A 385-nucleotide genomic window follows, 5' to 3' on the forward strand; every position below is an offset into this window, starting at 1 on the left:
AACCAAGCTGGCCAGGGAGGGCCAGGCCCCCGCATCTGACCCGCCTCTGTCCCCCACAGCCCCCAGTGGCGCCCGGGCCAGGCCGGGCTGGCGGAGGCGTCTTCCGGAAATACCGATTCATTTTATTTAAGCATCCGTGGCACCGACAGGGACCCCAGAGCCCAGAGAGGGGCGGCGAGAGGCCCCAGGTCACGCAGCGCGGGGGTGGGCCGGGGCCGGGGCCGGGCTGGGGGCGCAGCAGGCTGGGGCCCCAGCGCTGACAGGTCGCTCTCTGCAGGTCAGTGACTTCTTGTCCGGCCGCTCGCCACTGACCCTGGCGCTGCGAGTGGGTGACCACATGATGTTCGTCCAGCTGCAGCTTGCCGCACAGCACGCCCCGCTGCAG

The 385-nt window shown here is 70.6% G+C and overlaps 1 protein-coding gene across 1 annotated transcript in view; it reads left to right on the forward strand.

Annotated features, from left to right (window-relative positions):
* Positions 1 to 385, forward strand: part of MIDN (midnolin) — a 20,491-nt gene that overhangs the window by 9,772 nt on the left and 10,334 nt on the right. The window contains exons 6-7 of the mRNA XM_077760601.1: positions 60 to 188; positions 278 to 385. The exon at positions 278 to 385 is cut by the window's right edge and continues 13 nt beyond it. Of these exons, the coding sequence (XP_077616727.1) occupies positions 60 to 188; positions 278 to 385 (237 nt within the window). The remainder of the gene's footprint in view (positions 1 to 59; positions 189 to 277) is intronic.

This window comes from Crocuta crocuta, unplaced genomic scaffold, assembly GCF_008692635.1.
Source record: "Crocuta crocuta isolate KB4526 unplaced genomic scaffold, BGI_CrCroc_1.0 scaffold443, whole genome shotgun sequence".
Taxonomy (NCBI): domain Eukaryota; kingdom Metazoa; phylum Chordata; class Mammalia; order Carnivora; family Hyaenidae; genus Crocuta; species Crocuta crocuta.